The sequence below is a fragment of the Protomyctophum bolini genome (assembly GCF_963924005.1).
Source record: "Protomyctophum bolini genome assembly, chromosome: 2".
Lineage (NCBI taxonomy): Eukaryota > Metazoa > Chordata > Actinopteri > Myctophiformes > Myctophidae > Protomyctophum > Protomyctophum bolini.
In genome coordinates this window covers 29441142-29461842 of record NC_137863.1, presented here as the reverse complement: position 1 = coordinate 29461842, position 20701 = coordinate 29441142, and the positions used below count along the sequence as shown (strand labels likewise).

Genomic DNA, 20701 nt, shown 5'->3' with positions numbered 1-20701 from the left:
GGACCCCCAAAATGTATATTTGGCCACGGGACCCCCATCGCAAAATATTTTTTGTCCAAGGATCACCAGAAGCAAATATTTTAATTAAAAATGTTTGCTTTATAAAGTTTTGCACACATGAGCTTGTACATCTGCTATTTTTAAGTATAAAATATGACTACAATATGTCTAACCTCTGTCTTAACCTCTAAAGCACTTTGAGCTGCATTTATTTCATAAAAGGTGCTATATAAATAAAGTTTATTATTATTATGATTACAATTATTATTATTATTATTACCCTTATTATTATTATTATTATTATATCATTGAGTAAGTTAAAATTACATTTAAATTAAATCTTGAAAACGTCCAATGGCCTTACGTTGGTTTGGAGGCTTCTGCTTGGTCTGTCTGGAGCTTCTCCCCTCCCTCCACCTCCATGGTGCAGTACACAATCCTGTTGGGGGCCAAAGACTTAAGCCCCACCACCTCCATGATCACCACCTGCCAGAAGAAGAAGAAGAAGAAATTGAGTATTACTCAACTACAAGTTGAGCAGTCAAACCCCGTTTCCAGACCTAAGCGGAAAACGGTTTTGCGCCGCGGACAGAAGAAGCTGTGCGCAGCTTCTTTTTCCAGGTTTTTAGACAGCTGGTGGATGGAAAAAAAACTCCACTTCCGCGGACGACTTGCGTGGAGGAGAGCGCTTCCGGGAAGCTGGCCGTTGCGCAAGTCGTCCGCGGAAGTGGAGCTTTTTTTCCATCCACCAGCTGTCTAAAAACCCAGTTTTTCGGCTGTCCGCAGCCGAAAACGTGCGCAGCTCTTTTGATAGTGTGGCAGTACACAAAGTTGTACTATGGCAATGTGTCCAAGTCCCCACTCCCTGAGCAAGACACTAACCAAGCGCCGCACTAATGACGTTCACTGCTCCTTTAGGATGGGTAGGCTACACAGTATGTGCAAATATACATAGTGACAAAAACACTCCAAGGAGAGGGGACCTAATTATGTATTTTTTAATTTATTTTACTTGAGTTAAAGTGCAAGAGTACTTGCTTTTTCAAAATACTTAAAAGACCACTTCACCGATCTTCATATAATTGGTCCTCACTAATGTTCATTATAATAAGGTAAAAAGGGTATCTTTGAAAAACAAAGAAAGGGTCCCGCACACTGTCAGACAAAATGTTGCTCTTTTGGGTCGACGTTTCGATCGATTAGACCTTCATCAGGACAGACATTATAATAAGGTACCATTTCTGTCTACTCACTACACACACATTTCAGAAACCTGCCTACCAGTGACATTATTTAGTTAATGTGAGAACAATGGCTTCTATTATACAGTATTATGCTAACTTTCCAGGAAGAGTCAGCCTGCAGTTTCTATTAGATTGGATTCCCATCGATGATGTCGCTCGTAGGAAGGTTTTCCACAGCCTTTCCACAGCCATCCTCTGAGATACAGAACATGTAGTCTTTTTTTAATTCTTTTTTTGATATTATATATGTGTGTGTGTGTGTGTGTGTGTGTGTGTGTGTGTGTGTGTGTGTGTGTGTGTGTGTGTGTATGTATGTATGTATTTGGTTAAAATGGGTAGGGTTTAAATCTCTGACCTACAAGCTCGAGTTTGTATCTGCTATTTTCACGTTACTTAAAATAGGGCTTAAGTGGTTAATTCATAATGTACTTTATCCACTTCCTAGAAATATAGTGGAGTCAAAAGTGCAATGTGTTACTGTCCACCACTGCACAAAACCATAGTTGACACTAGGAGTGTCAACTCATCTCGGTATTGTGAAATGTGTAATGGACGGTACACACCTCCGAAATGCATTCCTCATTCCTTATACATGTTATGTTCTTTGTGAGTCTTAAACAGCGCTGCATCGTAATGCAAGACGTGAGATGTTTCCCTGCTTCCCTGGTGATAACTCATTCCAGACATGCTGATAAGTGTTAACAAAGATGACTCACGTTCCCTGTGCTAAGGAGCTTTTTCCTGTGTCTCTGTCTGGTACTCTCATACCTTCTGTTCAGACCTCCAAGCAGCTCTGCTGTCTGTTCCTATATTTAGTCTGGAGTAGAGAGGTGGCCTGTGACAGCCATGATTTATGAAGCCTGATTTATGCACATGTATTCTTACACTAAGGGGATGTAGAGCGTCATTGATTTGTCTTTCCTGCCTCGGAGCATTGCTAATATTCTTTGTTGAAGTCCCATTATTAGACCAAGAAACACTGCATGCGTTTACATGGACAGATATATTATATTCCACTTGTATTCAGAATGACTGCTCACTCAGAATAGAAATGCTCATGTAAACCATAGATGTAAACACCACAATTGGAATACATTCCAGTATGGTATTATATACCATTTGAATCAGGATATATTTACCATGTAAACACTTTATTCCGAATACTACTGAGAGTTTGGAATACATGCATTATGTTACACATGTCTGCCTTTAGTAGTGCTGCTAGACCAAAGCACAATTGGCAAAATAGGAGGGAAAGGCGCCTTCTGTTGTTTGTTTCCGTTGAATTTTCCTCTGGGCGCACGCCTCAATAGAATGTGTATAACAGGCTGTTGGCCCTTTTGGCATGCCCTCAGCCCACCACTTCCTGTGGTGCGCCTGTGTTTTCATTCCCACTATCAACAATGTATGTACACGTTCTGAATGGCCCTGCTGACAGATTCGGTAGCGCAGCTCAGAGAGATTAGCGCAGCTCAGAGAGATTAAATTAGCCCTGTTTTTTGCAGCACATGAAAATGGTTAAATACCAAGATCCTATATGGTGGTTTTCATGCAGATCTATCATATTCCTTGTATGTGCTGGTTTACCTCCAGAGTGAAGGAGAGCACCACGTCAGACTTTGACAGTGTGTTCTCATCCTCCTGGCCCATGTCTATGATAGACGTGTTGTGCCCCCGTTTCAGCTTCTGAAGTTTGAACTCCCCTCCTTTGGACACGGGCATGCTCTCCAGGTTAGCCATGAGCTGGTTGACGGAGGCCTTCAGCTCCTCAATGTACATGCCCTCCATCTCTTTGGACACAAATTTTGGGAACTTTCCACCCTGTAAGGAACCAGAAAGGACTGCATTTAAAGCTTTTAAACAATGCACAGTGAATGGTAAATGTATTTTGTTCTACCGACGGAATTGAAAGATAACAGACCAGCAGCAGCAAATACGCTATTCTGATTGATCGAGACATGTCACATTTGATGTTACATTAATTGTCTGTCAAACTGCTAAATGAGAATAGATAGTCCGGTAGTCTGGTTCGTAATTAGCAACCTGGCAACACAAATATTGTAGCTACATCGAAGGAATGAACGAGAACCAGGTGCATAATGCACTGTAAGGAAGTCAGTTGAGGAAATACCTATACAGTACATGAAGCCTCATACGGTATGTAACTATTTTTATGAATAAAATGTTGTTGTCCAAAAAACATATGTTTTTCAGAAAACGATTTAGAACAGTGCTTCTCAAAAGTAGCAGATCTACAAGCTCACTTGTGGAAAAAGCATTACAAGAAATAGTAAACTGAAACAGCACTTGAAAATTCATAGAAGAACAGGAGCTAGGATGGAAAAAACACCCCACACACACCATCATTCTTGACTCAGTGGGGGGCATGCCGCCCCACACATGATGCCCCGGGTGGGCATGCTAAAAAACATTAAAAAGACCATATCGGCCCAGGCGGTGGCGTAACCATCTGAGCAGAAACATATATATACTGGTAATCCAGTCGCAGTGTGCCGCGGGTTCGACTCCCGAGCCCGACAAGGCCTTTACTGCATGTCATCCCCCCATCTCTCTCCTGTTTCCTGTCAGCCTACTGTTAGTCCCTTCAAAAACCAATAAAAGGCGTAAGCCGCAAAAAATATATATAAAAAAAAGACCATATCCCCCGAGCAAGAAGGTCTATTGCAGCAAAGTCTACTACTATTAGCTCAATGGTAAAAGTGTCAGCAGGAAAGCGGGTAAAACAGGAAAGTTACATAGTGCTTTAATGTGAGTAAATAGCCTGATGCCCCCCCCCCCCCGACACACACACACCTCCAGCACTTTATCACTTACTACATATTCAGTGTGATTTCAAATTCTAACATCTTTACAGGATATGTTTCACTCAGAGTGAGATATCTAACACATTAACGTGCTAGACTACAGCAATCAGGTATACATGTACTGTATATCAGACCTTACTCTATCATGTGGGCCCATTTTCCATGTCTGACTCACCCTGGCAATCTGATCAGCCATCTGAAGACGCCCATCCAGTTCTCTCCTGATCTGTGCAGCCTGTTCGTCCAGGTTGTCCAGCTACACATAGACAAAGAGGAAAAGAATATGTAAACAACCAAGTATTCTGTGTATTTGTTCTGATATCAGTAGGCTCGTCTTAAGTCGTTTGATATCGCTATAAAAAAGCCATGCTGTGTTTCATTTTTGGAAGCGCTCCGGTTGCTACGGACGCTTGCTAAGGCCTCGCCCCAGCACTGCTTCTGCTTCTCCATTAGCTTCTGTATTAGCTCGGAAACTACGGCGCTGTCCGTGGTACTGAACAAATCGCCGATGTTCAGAGGTCAGTTGTGATTATCCGGTGATCGCGATTGGAACATTGGTGTGTGTATATATATATATATACAAAGTATATATGGGCTCTCTGTACAGTACCGGTATATCACAAAATAAAGTGTAGGCCTATGTAACAAGAGAATAGGCTACAAAGAGTTATCTGGATTTGATGCAGAGGTGTGACACCTTATTGTTAAAATATGTTTCTGAAAAATAGTGTTCATAGAGATAACTAGAACTGCACTCTGCCGAGTGCATACTTGCTTGTTGCACACTAGTAGGCCATAAATGGCCAACTAGTGCGCAAGCAGAGCGCGCAAGTACTTTCGACCGCTGAAAACTGTCACATCTCAGTATCTCTGTGAAGGAACGTTTGAAATGTATTAGGTGTAACTATTTGCTACCTACCTACTTTTTTACAGAAAAATAAATCATTGATATGTGATGAAAAAAAAGGTATATAAACTGAATTAAAATATATTATACAGTATAATTATTTTATTACTTATTGTAAATTGTCAATTGTTTTAAATGTATTTCATTTTGGACTATAGTGATATTAATACTAAATCATGATCAGAGTAATATGTGTCTCTAACTTCAATTTCTGTAATAATACTTTCAAATTTGTTAAAATGATCTAAAATACTTCCGAAATCTGTAGTTGGATTTGTATTTAATTGTTTAAAGCCTAATCTTGACATGAAGGTCAAAAAGTGACAGCCGTCAACCGTTTTTATGTGTATGCAAATCTGTGCCTGGTTTGCTGGGACCAGATTACACATTACGTCATCGTTGAGAGCTGGGACCAGAGTACATGGTGTGTATATGTATGACTAGCTCTCAGTGATGACGTAAGAGAAATGGTCATCTGTGTAATCTGTCCCAGCAGACCAGGCACAGATTTACAAATTACAAATTTCAAATTACAACTACATATAGAGTATGTAGTTGTAATTTGATTAGCAGTATACTGTGGTTACTTGGTGCCAAAAAGTGACAGCCGTCAACCGTTTTTATGTGTATGCAAATCTGTGCCTGGTTTGCTGGGACCAGATTACACATTACGTCATCGTTGAGAGCTGGGACCAGAGTACATGGTGTGTATATGTATGACTAGCTCTCAGTGATGACGTAAGAGAAATGGTCATCTGTGTAATCTGGTCCCAGCAAACCAGGCACAGATTTGCATACACATAAAAACGGTTGAAAAAGACGGCTGTCACTTTGAAGAGACCGAGCAAAATTATTACTTGCGCGCTCTGCTTGCGCAAGTAATAATAATGTATACGTCATCCACTGCATAGAAACATTTTCAATATTAATAATAGTATGCATTCATTGACCACTATTGTGACATCTGCTGCTGTTCACTGAGTTTTAGTGCATTAAAGCATGTATGTAGCCATGCCAACACGGTCCTTCAGAGCCAACAAGACCACAGGCCAGGTTGCCTACGCAGCAGTCACTTTGAGTCCTGTCACATCACCCTCCCCCGAACATACAGCACGCACGCACGCACGCACTCACACAGGCGCACACGCACACACACACACACACACACACACACACACACACACACACACACACACACACACACACACACACACACACACACACACACACACACACACACACACACACACACACACACACACGCTACCATGCAGTAACAATAACCAGTCATAGGCACCATGACACATACAATTCAATTTGAGCCGTTCAATTTGATGAAAGTGGACCTCTGGAGAAGATCCACTGTGTAGTAAGCACTAAGAACTGCTGTCCACGAATACACAGAGGGCAAATAAAACAATTAATTCTAGAGGCAATAAACAAGTTTCCCTGTTGACACAACGCATGAAGTCAGCGCTTCCCTTTGTGTTTGTGTCACTTGCCACGCTTATGTTGTTATTAGAGGCTGCGAGAGACTGCAGCACTAATTCCTAATTTCTCCAGTGCACCAACAGCTTGCTTTTGAATGAATGAGTGAGACGGAGGGGGAGGCGAGATAGTTGCTGCAACCATAAACGGTGGTTAAGTGTTGTAGCAGGGTTTCAATTATGGAAGCCTGGGGTGACACAATTAACCAGCAGTGGTTGCGGGTCAAAACAAAAGTGACCATGCAAGCCAGCTATGAGTCTGACCATGCAGTCTTGTCATGACTAAGACACATCAGGCACGTCACAGGTTATGGAGGCTAATTAGAATCACTGTGATCAGTGCAGTACAATGCAAACCAGGAGCACATTTTCAGTTAAATGACACCAGAATCATTCCCATAACACCACAGGAATCCTGCTACCATCCCCATAGAGACCATGAATGGAGGAATGGACTATCATTCATGATGTGCTGCTGTGGCCTTGATGACAGGATATAGATTAATTTTCTTTTTTTTCCTGTCAGTTATGTGACTATTTAGACTAGAGCATAAAAAAACCTAAAAATATTATTACATATATTTTTGGCTCAGAGAAATGAAAAGCTAATAACTTCCTGGCCCAGTCGCATTAATAATGAATGGAGAGAAATGTGCAGTATATCAGTTGATACAGGGAAAGAGATGAAAGGGCTGATTTCTCTCTCTGTTTCGCTCTTTGTCTCTATGCTACTCTCTATGGATGGTTCTCTCTCTCACCCATGCACTTTCTTATACAATAAATACTTCAAATCAAAGGATTCACAATAAAATGCTCTCCCTTCAATGACCTTTCTTATTGATTAATTAGTGTGTATTAGTTTGAGTCATGAAAGTCTGCAGAAAAACCTCCTGGACAAGCCAACAACATTGTATTTAATAATCCACAGAGCAATTCCACTGAGTGCATTGGTTTTAGTAGAAGCTTGGCAAATAGAAACGTAAAGGAATGGTATCATACTGACAGATACGCTGATTTGCCACAACCAAGTGGGAATGAAATGATATTAAGGAATGATATTGAGAATCAAGACTGACAATGGCGGTGCAAAACATACTCTCCCCATGCCTTTGGCCTGGAGGAGACAATGAAATCAATTGAGATCTCTCGCTAATGTTTCCTTGGGGGGAAAAATACATATATTGTATAATATTGTTGTTTCCATTTAACAGTCTAGCGGTTGTACATTGATTCCTGTAGAAGCTTGGCAAATAAAGTTGAAGGAATTAAAATAAATTGAAATTGAGCTGATTTGAGACAAACGAAAACAAATACCATTAGCCTACACTACAACCAGGAATGACAATTACAAATACAATATCACTTGTTGTGTTTGGAATTGTGTGTTTAAAAGTCACCTTACTCATTATTCCATGATTTTCTACAAGACTAGACATAACATCATTACACAGTGATTGTGATTACAGTCATTACATACATTCCCTCACAAAGAGATCTTAAGAGGGACAGACAGACAGACAGACAGACAGACAGACAGACAGACAGACAGACAGACAGACAGACAGACAGACAGACAGACAGACAGACAGACAGACAGAATTTCACGGTATATTATATGAGCACGCTGCTGTTATTTTGTGATAGAGTGTTCTAAAACGCTATGGTCTCCTGCTGTTGGGACTGGAGCCAGAGCTGACCTCTCTGTGCCTGATTTTACTTCACCCTCTCCTATTACATTAACAGGCCTTGTCTCTCAGGCTTTACTGTATTGATTCCTTGCCCCTTCCAGCAATGCCCTGTAACAGAGAACAAGCTGAAGTCACTGTGTGGCTGTTAGCAGGAAGGGCGGCGGCAACCAAACTTAACGTGCAACAAAGTTCACCGTGCTGAAGAAGTTCAACTTTGTCTCTCGTCAAAAAATAAAAAAATAAACAGATTGTTGGCGTTGCATCACCTTGACAACTTGTACAGATCTGTTCTGTCTGGAAGCAAGTCCCTGATTGCACGATGACTCATTTGGACGATGCTCTCTTATATGAGAATAAGAAGTTTACAAAGTTTAACTCCACCAATAGGATATTACGCCTTTTCTACTGAATATTGCTCACCTATACAGTATACTGAGGTAAAAAGATGATGCTAGAATCCAGCAGGGCATACTGGAACGCTGCTATAATATGGATAGAGCTTTATTGATTACTGAGGAGAAATTCATCTTTTGGATATCACTGTCCTACGTCGGAATGGGGAATGGATCTATTCTGGACATATGCTAGGTTTCTTCAGCCATCCACTGTTTCTTCTTCAGATGTTAAGACTTATTAGGGGCAATCATGTGATCAATTTACAGTACAGTATTATAAATTAATACTGTGGACAATGACATTGGAGGTGCGTCTGTGCCTCCAGCGACATTAAGGCATGTCTATTGTCATCATTACATGAAACTTTGGCTGAGTCTGCCGACACTGGCAAAGGGACCTCATAATTCAGCTCTAAATGCAACTGATAGCCTACAAAATAAATTTAAATATGTGTATATTATGCATAGGCTACAAACAATATACAGTATCGTTTGACATATTTTTAATCTTTTTTAAATGTGTTGAGAAATGCTGGGCACATACATATGTTATTTGAGGTTTGGTACTATTATTTATTGATTTTGCATGAAAAATAAAGCATTCTAAAAGAAAACTTTCACTGGAATCAGAAAACATTAATGAATCAGACTACTACTAATGTGGGAAGTTGCGTAAATTCCTTTGCGTTCAAAATATGGGCGTATACATCTTAGTGAATCGGGCCCATGGTTAAACGGAGCCTGGGTCCAATTGTTTTGAATTTTGATCATGCAGAAATGTCTTTTCAAAACTGTCAATTATGCTGTGGTATATATTTCTTGTGCATATTGACAGGGCAGAAAATTGAGAAACCTCTGAGAGAAATCTGAGAGAAAAAGGAGCAATTAAGGTAATGATTGGAGAGAGAGAGAGAGTGAGAGAGGGGGGGGGAGGAGTACGATAGGACAGCACTACCGTTTCATGGTGCAAACACATACTGAATACACGTCACTATTATTATTAGAGCTTCCAGAAGACTTCCAGAAGAGTCTGCCCTCAACAGTGCCCTCTATATGACATAGATATGTCAATCCATTATAGTAACAAGTTAACCACCTGAAACCTGAAACATCAAAAGGGCAATATGCAATGTCTCATGGGATGGCCACAAACTCTCCAATCTACTAGCCTGGGTTCCAGCCTGATTCGCTGCATTCCGTGATTTGTTTTCCCACTCGCTATACTCATTCTGGAGTCTGGACAGGGTCCTATCTCCGAGGTACATTAGGTGGGACAAAGGGACAAAGGGTATAATCGATCCGTGGCTGGTCTGTGGTCCACCAGTTTGACGTCGTATCAATGCACAATGTGCACCAATGCTGTTTCCCTGCACCGCAAGTATCATTCACTAAACTCACCCCACACAGCCGTCAGTTTTTTTGTCTTGAACTGGAGCAATTATTTTCAACAGCTGAGAAAAGCATGGACAGAGTGGTGCTGGCTGATGACGTATCAGCAACAACGAGGCTACGTAACAGGTGACGTTATGAAATCGAGTCAAACAGGAGGCTGGCCAGACTGAGTAGCAAAGTGACAAAACAAATCATGGAAGGCAGCGAATCAGGCTGGAACCCAGGATACCAATCTACACCACCCCGTGTGTCTTGGTTATTACACTCGACGTACAGGACACTCTCTTTCAAGAACCATCCTAAGAACACCAAAGCCATGGTTAGCACCCTCAATAACGCTCTGCACAAACTAGTCAACTCTTAGTGAGGTGAGGTCAGTGCAGATCTATCAACAGTCCCAGCAACTGCCACAGCAGCACCGTGTTTCTCCACAGCCAAGTAAAGCCCAGCACACACCGGGTGTGCAGCCACGCGGCACAGCCGCTGCCGCGCGGCAACGCCTGGAAAATAGAACGGTGGCGTATCGGAGCGTCAGGCGAGGCGTGAACGCGCGTCGGGCGGCGCCGGTGTGGGATAGGTTAATTGAAAATAACGGAGGCGGCTGTTTTGACGCGCGGCGTTCGCAGACGGTGTGTGTAGGTCTTATGCCTGCTCTCAAGCTTTAAATGGCACCTGCTGCATCATCACGGGATGATGCATGGATGTGGTAATGATAAGACAAGTTCAACACCTGTGTACCTTGCATCTATGTCCTAGAGGGAATTATTTGCACTCTGCTGAGTGCACTTTTCTCTTTTCTGGGGGGGGGGGGGGGGGGGTGGATCATCAATATTAACCTAATTGTTGATACAGGTTCTGCTCATACTGGTTCTGCAAAGATTGAAATGATGCTGGCCAGATGGTATCTAAAATGGAAGACTGTCAGTGTGAACTGTCAGTACTGTGCATGTGCTTTCAGTCTTGGCCACTGAACAGCCACCCTGCTGCATTGCACAGAGTTCCTGCTTAGTAGAGCACATAATCAGACTTTTGCCACCAGCTGCAGCAGAACGTCTGCACTTTCAGCTCATAAATACTGACTGCAATTCTGCTAAACAATGGGACTTCAGAAGACATGAGACTTATGTGGCAGGAAGGGGAAAAACAAAGCAAAGAATCAACAACAACCAAAACATCAGGTTTGGGAGCTATGACTGCTGATGGTGCTGAGTCCATTGCTGCGTGGTGGTGACTACTATCCTGCACCGCCTGAAAACGTTCACCAAGCTCTAGAGTGCTTTGCCAGTGATCTCTGACCGGTGCAACCCCATAACAACTGTCACAGTGCCACGGCTGGAAATCCAGCAGCTTGGCCTCTCATCAAAGCTGCATACCCACACCCCCCCAAGGAAAAGTTAATTGTCTCTTTGTTGCTTTCATTCTGAAATCCAATACCATGGCTACCAAGCAGTGTGGTGCAATGAACGAATGTCTGCTGCTTATCTGTTTTACAGCTTATATGAGAGGAGGGGCTTTGTAGCATGTAATGTGTGCGTGCGTTTGGGTGGGCAGTTCCTCCAATTACTCCACCTCTTTCCTGACATCAGTAGAGAAACAGACATGGTCCTTGCAGGTTGTACACTACAGAACAAAAGCCAAGGTCAGTCGCTGTGTACGCTCCACAGCACCCCAAACGTATCAGGCTGGCCTAAAGGTCATTGCCGTCGTCTGTCCGACTGGCATGATGCAGGTGGACAGGCATTTTCATAAACCACCAGCCCTGCTAAAATGTAAACCTCCCTCAATGTTAACGGAGCTGACAGCATCACTGCAGCTAACATAAAGGTGACGTTGCCTCAGTGTTAGCCAAGCTGACAGCAGGTCAAAGGTGCTGGAACAGAAGCAGGCGGGTAGTTAACAGCACAGCTGATGACAGCTTCCCAGGTGGACAAGACATTAGCTGCAGACAGCACAGAGGGAGACAGTGCATCCCACCCTGTTTGGGTGCAAGAAATAGGGGAGGCAGCGCTCCTTTTGGAGCTGGATGAGACCTGGAATGGTCTATATTTAGACTTGCTACAGTATGTGTGAACACTAGACACTGAACAGTCCTGTGTGTGTGTGTGTGTGTGTGTGTGTGTGTGTGTGTGTGTGTGTGTGTGTGTGTGTGTGTGTGTTAAGGCTGTCCCCAAACATTCAAGGTTCGAATGTTCGCTCGTTAGGGTTGGCACTCGAATCTTAAGTAATGGGTTTGAACCATTCGGGTTTTTTTTGTGTTTTTTTTTGAATAAAAATAAAAATAATTATTTGTTTTCCTTTTTTATTAACTCGAAAATATATCTCGGCGAGAATGTGATATACATGTTAAAAAGTAAGTTTCTCGTGCATTCCTGTCAGAAGTTATGTCTATCTCCTTGTGCTGTCCCTCTCCAAAATCCCCTGTGCACATTGATTTGGTGATGGGCCTGCAGCCAATCAGCCAATCAGCAACACACACACACACACACACACACACACACACACACACACACACACACACACACACACACACACACACACACACACACACACACACACACACACACACACACACACACACACACACACACACACACACACACACACACACACACACGCACGCATATAAACCTGTGTGGAATCAGCATTCTGATGTATTCTTCCTGGTGTGTGTTTGGTCTGTCTGTAGCAAGAAGTCACACACCGTCTGGCTGTAGCAAGAAGGTAACTACATGTTAAACTTAAACCTTTAGCTTTTTTTTTTTAATTATTCAGTTTGGGTAACTTGATCTGTGAATGAATGCCACTGAGTTGTGTTTTATAACCAGAGTTAAGGTAACTGTTCCAATATGGCTCATGGTGTCTTTGTTGTGGGGGCTGACAAGGCTATACAGCCACATGTGTTTCTAATGTGATGTAGGCCTACATAACACTAATGACACTTATCTTTTCTCTTCATGTAATTCCAGAATATGAAGAGTCACTGCACCAGTGGTGTAGGCAGCACCAAGCCCTGGACCCTGAGACGAGCCATGTCCGTGGGCCCCACAGCCCCACCAATTTAGGCTTCCGAGGACCCCCACCCTGGAGCCCATGTGAAGTGTCCCAGACAGATGCCCCCCTCCCTGCAAAAGACATTGAGGTAGGAACTGTACGCTATAGCTGCTGCTGCTGGGAAGAGCTGCTTGCTGCGCAGTGAGTACAAATCTTGTTTATTGTCCTTTGCTGTCGCTGGTGTGGTTAAGCAGGGTACTGATGGTGTTGCTCTCGTTTTGCGTTTCGGCTTCCTGCGGTTGCGTCGCGTCGGGCTGACTGCTGTTGCACTCGTTTGCGTTGCGTCTTTTGCGTCGACTGCCACAATTTCGGCCGGTTCTGTCATTTCACCTCATTTCACCTAACTTGTGGACACCGCCTGTCATCTGCAGAAGAACGTGATGGTTCACGGTAAGTATCTGTTTTTGTATTCTTTGCTGCTGGTAGGGTAGGGCTGGTAGGGTAGGGCTCCTATCCTATGGTAGGTTTTTGCGTTGCATCGCAAACTAAGCACTTTGGCACAGGCATGGAGCTCCTGGTTTACTGGGATGGGGTTCGATTCCCTGCTGCGCCCTGCTGATTACATTTAATCGGTTAAACAGGCATCCTTTTGCACAATAGAGCGTCGCAGTCCCTCCCCCTTTCAGAACGACGAGTGGCCCAGGAAATTATTCTCCATTTCATTTTCTCCATAGGCATTTCAAAACTTATTTAAAGACCTTTAAGCGTCGTACGAAGCCAACTCTTGTCGTGACAAATCATGACAACACACACAATATTTATATTTTGGACCAAATAATTACAAAGAAGAACAAAACGTGTTGTAACCTGCCGTTTTATCTACTTTCTAATTCTTTGTTTGGCCCGAAAGATTGTGTTTGTCATGATTGGTCCGAATGTTCACTCGCAAATTCCTAAGTCCTAGGACTTTAGTCCTAGAGTCCTAAAATAAGGGCTAGGGTACAGCCTTAGTGTGTGTGTGTGTGTGTGTGTGTGTGTGTGTGACACACACACACACAGAGAGAGAGACCTGCTTTTATTATGAGTCTAACATGCAAGGCATGCGCTAATTGTTATACTTATTTCAAGCCCTTGTGGTTAGGTGAAGTGTTGGCTTCTCTATCAAAAAGAGTGATTTTCTTTTCTTTTTCTGACAGACATGGTCCAGATTCCATGCTAAGCGGGTGCTGTCAGGCATAGCCTTTTCAGTTTAGAGGTTTAGGAGTTTAGATCCTTACCCCAATACAGTGTGCACAGGGCTCACATCTAATCTAATCCTAACTAAGAGTTGCTGACTAGGCAAATTTGAGAGGAAAACAAGGTGGGCCTTCACTAATAGGAAGGTTTATTTGTCTATAGTCTGTCTGGGGGCCCGCATGGCCTGTGATTCTTGGCTCAGTTGCCAGTGTGATTCTGACACACTGGCACAAGTAATTTAATGCGCAGCCACCTGAGTTTGGGGAATATATTCAGCCAGAAAAAGAGCTCATCCATGTGGATAAATATTCATGATCACAACCGCTGAGCATGAAAAATAAAGGATTTTCAACCAGTCAGCAGTGTTTCCACCAATATAAATGAATACTACTATAGCTTTCATAGCCTTCATGAAGCCAGTTAGCACTGTGACATTCTTTGTTATATGAACGACAATTTGATCACAATGGAATGCTAAAAAAAGAAAAAAACTATTTTTGGACGCCATTATTCCATGGCAAGAATTATAGCTATAAATAAAGATAAAGATAACTATCACTATATTATATTGTATTCTATACTTTTAAGTCCAAACCTCAACTATAATGACAACAACAGTGGTGAATTCAGAATGTACAGGGCGTCACGTTCAACATGTCATGTTCAACACATCACTCATTTTCAACATTTGTACACAATCATTATCATTATAGTTATCTTCATTTAGTTATAATTCTTTGTGTTGATAGCTTCTTTGGATTCTCACATCATTATCATTATAGTTATCTTCATTTAGTTATAATTCTTTGTGTTGATGGCCCTTTAATCTTGCTTGAGTTTGAGTGATCTGTGAAAATAGCGACTCCTACGCACAAGACTGACAGCCACTGTGTGATTCATGCACAAACAATAGCCTGGAGGACAACTGAGTGCAATGTCTATGAAGAAGCGTTCCAGTTTGATTTGGTATGCTTTTGTTTATGTAAACTCAATGTCAATGTTTCTTCTCCCCCTTCATCCTGCTGCTGCTGCTACTGGCACTGTCACTGTCACAACTCACAACCCTGCTGTATAATTATAGTCCTATATATATATATACAGGGCGCTGCACCTTAAAGAAAGGTAGGCAGTCTCAAACCGGTCAAACGCCGTGCAGCGTAAGCAGGAAGGGAACAACAACAGATGAAAAGAAAAAATAATTTCCACGTGATTGAAGAAGATATCTAGCGTTTGATCCGCTGAGGAATGCTCCGAATTAATTTTTGCAAATATTCCAGTGATCAATGGATTATCATATTATGGAAAGAAAACGGCTTGGGCGGAATTCGCCTTTAAGGCATAAGACCTGGTACCACTTCACCACTTTTCAACCTACCGTATCAAAAGGTCCTCAATAGTAATAATCATAATAAAATAGCAAAAATTATAATCTACTCGGTCTGTGTCTCATAGGAGGGCTGTGGGCAGTTCAGAAACCCGTCCACCAGTGACATCATCGATGGGGAATCCAAGCTAATAGAAACTGCAGGCTTTTTAGTCCTGAAAAATTGCAATGTGAAAATGGAAGTCATCGTTCTCACGATAATAAAAATCTAAACATTTTTGTAAAAAGAATCTTGTTTAAAAAAGTCTGCCTAATGATGGTCACTGGTGGACGGGTTTCTGAACTGCACACAGCCCTCCTATGAGACACAAACTGAGTAGAAAAAAAATGTGCCATTATTATTTATTAGTGAGGACCTATTATATGAAGATAGGTTGAAAAGTGGTGAAGCGGTCCTTTAAGACACACAAAATAGGGCCCTCTGAGTCAGACATATCGGATCAGCAGTGCGACCTATCTGTGAGGGCCATAGAGCGTCGCAGTCCCTCCCCCTTTCAGAACAATGAGTGGCCCAGGAAATGGTTCTCCATTCATTTTCACCATAGGAGATTCCTAAATTATTTATTTAAAGACGGTTACGCCGCGGACAAAGCCAACTCGGATCGTGACAAATCATGACCATGAACACAATGTTTTGGGCCGATCAAATAATTTATAAGAAGAAAAACAACAAAAAAAGTGTTGTAACCTGCCGTTTTTTTCTACTTTCTAATTATTTGTTTGGCCCAAAACATTGTGTTCATTGTCATGATTTGTCACAATCTGAGTTGGCTTTGTCCGCGGCGTAACCGTCTTTAAATAAATAATTTAGGAATCGCCTATGGTGAAAATGAATGGAGAACCATTTCCTGGGCCACTCGTTGTTCTGAAAGGGGGAGGGACTGCGACGCTCTATAGTGGACCTAGATGTGAGGGCCGCGTAGCGTCCCGAATCTGTCTAGTACAGTATAAGGTTGAATAGCTTTTTCTTTAAATATAGTTTCCAAAATGTTATGTTCTAATAATATGGACACTGTGTTATATAATGGTTGAGATGCCTTTAAGAGACTGGTTATTATGGGATGCTACGTAATACACAGCGCGGGAAATAACAAGGAAGTCTGTTCTGTACTGAGACAAGGAACTAAGTAAAGCAGTGTTGTTTCTGGTTCAATCGTGTGTGCGTGTCACTCTTTTACACACAACACAAAACATAGGGATCACTTTAGTGAAAGTGTTGTTAGCTCTATATTCTGATAGAAGTTATTGTTGTGTGTGTGTGTGTGTGTGTGTGTGTGTGTATGCATGTGTTTTCATTATATAAACAAAGTGGTAAATGGTGCATTTACTGTATATAGCACCTTTATCCAAAGCACTTTACCATGTGCATTACATTCAACAATTTACACACACTCTCAGCGCAGCTACACCTTAGCACACAGCCGTGGACAGAAGAAGCTGACGCCCGACATCATGCCAGTGTTGGACTCACTTCTAATAACACACACCTTATATTAACCTTGTCAAACAGCCAAAATGATAGTTCAATGATTGCCGTCTGTCAGAGACTGATTTCTTTAGATCTAATCAGTAATGTGCCCATCCTTGAAAGTACAAACTAAATACAACCAACAGTTCTAAGTCCACGTTTTCTAGTAATCACAGTTACTGTTGGAAAACCACAGATACGTTTACCGGTATTTAAATATTTAGGAACTGAATAATAAAATTATAATAGCCAGGTGTATTGCTCTGAATGTGCTGAACGATTAGAAAGTTTATACATTTTTAACTACAGCTGTTGCAGTGGTGCATCCAGAGTATAATTACTCACTACTGTAGCTTGATATTGTGATATCGTGAAAGTAAGTGATGACACTAGCTGTGAAGATGTTTACTTTGAGTTGTGTAGATTCACAGGATGAGTCACAGCCTGCCCTTAATTGGACACCAGCTGTCATTGACTTGTTCTTGTTGTGACCAGGAAAATAGAGCAAACGGTTGAATTGACCTTACTGTGCACACATTAACACATTATGCAAAAGCAGCCAGGTTTTTCTTTTAGACCTAAAACTTTCACTTGAACCAGATGCATTTGTCAAGTTAAACATGATCCATGCTTGCTAAATACATGGGCCCAGGCCAGGGGCAGGTCGGATCAAATTAAAATAAAATATCTAAATATTGAATCAAGAAACGTAATAACTGTCTGGTGCACACAGGCCTGAGTGGATAACAGATGCGATGCAAGTGAAAACACTGCTTGATTTACTGATTTACTTATATTTGCTACATTTGTTAGTAAATTGTGCACAACAAAATTAATTAGATAAAGTGCCCCTCGGGGCACAGGTCTCCACCAGGGCAGGTCAGGTTGTGGCCTCCTGGTGGCGCTATAATAGGCCAATGTGAAATGTGTGCCATTTCTTCTCACGCCTTGGATGGCAATTGGATGATTTGAGGCATTTTGTTCCAAAAATGTATTTTGCAAAAAATCGACCTGTTGGTGGCGCTATAACAGGCCAATGTGAAAATGGTGGGATATATTCCTCAGCCTAGTAGGAAAGTCTGTGAAAGATTCCACATAAATTGCACGCTGCGTTCAATTTGTACATATGGACAGTACAGTATACGCATATGCCTTAAAACACATTCTGTACAAAACACGTCTGGAAACGTCATAAGGATCAGAAACGAGTGGTACATAGGACGTCTGTGGACGTCCTAGCGACGTCCAAACGACGCGGGGCGAGATAATAATATTCAGAATTATTCCTATTTTTTTTTTTGGCATTTCGCTTTTCGCTTGCCGTATGCTAACGCTCTGTGCAAATATTAGCTTGTCATTGACTCCCATGTTAGCGCGGCGGAAAGAATGACTCGTATCTCCTCATCCAGGGCGCTCTCCGTGGTGATGAATGGATCGATATGCTGGCGCTGCATTTCTGCTCCTCATCCGTCTCTCCCGCAAAATATGAACGCTTTTTGGAGTTTATATAAATATATTAAGATGATCGGGGATTATGAGCTCACTTTGTCAAGTCAATTTTTTTAAGAGAGTATTTCCGGTTCATGGCTTTCAGAGTAAAAGCGATCAGACTACTCTGGCACTATACAGGCCTTTATTTTGATGCACGTTGGCGTACTCAATGTGTTAACCTCCTGATGGTCTAATCAGGTCAAGCATGCATCGTACAGCATTATGAATGTGTTACGCAGCATATCTCACTGGACATGGCAGGTTATCATCGCGAGTCAGGGTAAGTAGGACCTGAACTTGTGGTTAGAGTGTCCACCCTGAGACTTGGAGGTTAGGGTTCAATTCCTGGCCGAGTCATACCAAATACTATAAACATTTTACCTAATGCCTCTCTACTTGGCACTCAGCATTAAGCGCTGATTGGGGGTAAGTCCCTGCGACATACTAGCGCCATGTCCAGGAGGTGTACTTGTACATGAAGATACCTCAAGCTACAGAAACAGGAGATACCGGTAGGCTTCTGACCTACTGTATAGGCCACGCATCTATCTAAATGACGGAGCGGTTGCGCAAACACCCGCCCGGCAGCACTGTTTAATGCAATTTATTTGTGTGAGTTATAAGTATTTTATGTTGAATTACTCATGACAAAGTTGTACAGTATGTATATCCATAACATAAACATGCAGCACACTAGCAAACAATTCACTAGTTCTTTGATCTCAATCATTTTGTTATTATTATTTTTCACAATTATATTACCTGATCATCTTCTTCTTAAATACACTATAGTTTGAAACTCTACCGTCATATGCATACATCTGTCGCGCGGATTATCAAAACATTAGAAAGTAGGCTAGCCGGCGTTGTATCAGTATAGTGAAAATATAATAATAATAATAATAAAATGATTGAAAGAAAGAACTAGTGTATTGTCTGCACATGCTGCTTGCTTATTTTATGGACATACATACTGTTGACTTTTACAACTTTGTCATGAGTAATTCAACAAAAAATACTCGCACAAATAAATTGCATTAAACAGTGCTGCCGGACGGGCCTTTGCGCAACCGCTCCGTCATTTAGATATATGCATAGGCCACACGGCTTGGGATCTGCAATTTGTAAATTTGTTTTATTTGTACGCAAATATAATCATTAACTCATAGTCATTAACTTATTTCATGATTACAACTCTGGATCAATTCATTTGTCCCTCTTCATGTGCATTATTAAGACTGTGTGGGTTGAGGACAATGATTTGTGTGTCTTTATTGATACAAAACCTCATGAACCAAGTCAACAAACGTACTGTTTGTCTAGTGTGAACTGCAGGGAAGGGAGTCATTTCCTGGTGATGATGAGTATTCCAATCATGATGAACATTTATGTAGGCTACTACTGTAGGTCACAACTTGAGGAATTTTCCCCTTATAAAAACTACAACTCATACTGGCAAATCCTGTGGCAAATTCAGAAGTTTCCAAATACGCACACATGGGCAATGGAGGAGCACAGCATCAGAATGTATTATTTGCTCTGGTCCATGGTGCTGAATCCAACTAGTTTTATAGTGCAACATATTTTACACTGTAATATCAACATTGCTACCAATATTTATGTCACCTGAATTTCCCCACAGGGATCACTAAACTACTGTATGTATCTCCATCTCATCCATCTATCAATCTATAGATTGATACGCACACGCGCGCGCACACACACACACACACACACACACACACACACACACACACACACACACACACACACACACACACACACACACACACACACACACACACACACACACACACACACACACACACACACACACACAATCCAGTTGGAAGTAATCTCATGTGAACCGATAGCAGTCTAAGACCATCCAAATGTGTAACAGCTGGTTTTATAATCATTGGAGCATATAATCTTCATAAGAGGAATAGCAATACTTTTGTGCAAAAGAAGATATCAGAGTAAGTAAGAGAGAAGTAAGTAAGAGAGTAAGGCCGAATCCTGCACTTAAATGCAACAGCCCAAGAGTAATATGTCATTTTTACTGTTTAGCGTTTAGCCCATCTATTGAGTAAAATAAGCCAAGAGGGCCGCAGCAGCCTTCACCATTTATCAAAAGCCTGTAGCCTCAGCAGTCATGAATTTTCAAATACAGGGCGGCTAATAGAGAAAACC

The 20701-nt window shown here is 41.8% G+C and overlaps 1 protein-coding gene across 5 annotated transcripts in view; it reads right to left on the bottom strand.

The window, feature by feature from the left end:
• cadpsb (Ca2+-dependent activator protein for secretion b) overlaps window positions 1-20701 on the bottom strand; it is a gene marked incomplete at its 5' end in the record, with an annotated part of 95677 nt that overhangs the window by 51881 nt on the left and 23095 nt on the right. For all 5 annotated transcript variants that reach the window (XM_080792009.1, XM_080792011.1, XM_080792012.1 and 2 more), the window contains 3 exons: window positions 365-486; window positions 2832-3065; window positions 4245-4325. In XM_080792009.1, coding sequence (XP_080648135.1) covers window positions 365-486; window positions 2832-3065; window positions 4245-4325 — 437 coding nt within the window. The remainder of the gene's footprint in view (window positions 1-364; window positions 487-2831; window positions 3066-4244; window positions 4326-20701) is intronic.